We start from the raw sequence: 456 nt of genomic DNA on the forward strand, positions 1-456 counted from the left end.
GCTCGGCGGGCGCCGCTGCGGCCGATGACAGCTACGGGCTGGTGGCGCCCGCCACGGCCGCCTACCGCGAGGTGTGGCAGGTGAACCTGAAGCCCAAGGGTCTGGGCCAGAGCAAGAACCTGACGGGCGTGTACCGCCTGTGCCTGTCGGCGCGCACCATCGGCTTCGTGAAGCTCAACTGCGAGCAGCCGTCGGTGACGCTGCAGCTCATGAGCATCCGCCGCTGCGGCCACTCGGACAGCTTCTTCTTCATCGAGGTGGGCCGCTCGGCCGTGACGGGCCCCGGAGAGCTGTGGATGCAGGCGGATGACTCGGTGGTGGCGCAGAACATCCACGAGACCATCCTGGAGGCCATGAAGGCGCTCAAGGAGCTCTTCGAGTTCCGGCCGCGCAGCAAGAGCCAGTCGTCCGGCTCGTCGGCTACGCACCCCATCAGCGTGCCCGGCGCGCGCCGCC

The 456-nt window shown here is 69.3% G+C and overlaps 1 protein-coding gene across 1 annotated transcript in view; it reads left to right on the plus strand.

Moving 5' to 3' along the window:
• IRS2 (insulin receptor substrate 2) overlaps positions 1-456 on the plus strand; it is a 35,857-nt gene that overhangs the window by 30,334 nt on the left and 5,067 nt on the right. Inside the window, exon 5 of the mRNA XM_010831549.1 lies at positions 3-451. Within this exon, the coding sequence (XP_010829851.1) occupies positions 3-451 (449 nt within the window). The remainder of the gene's footprint in view (positions 1-2; positions 452-456) is intronic.

This window comes from Bison bison, unplaced genomic scaffold, assembly GCF_000754665.1.
Source record: "Bison bison bison isolate TAMUID 2011002044 unplaced genomic scaffold, Bison_UMD1.0 scf7180017864527, whole genome shotgun sequence".
Classification (NCBI taxonomy): Eukaryota; Metazoa; Chordata; class Mammalia; order Artiodactyla; family Bovidae; genus Bison; species Bison bison.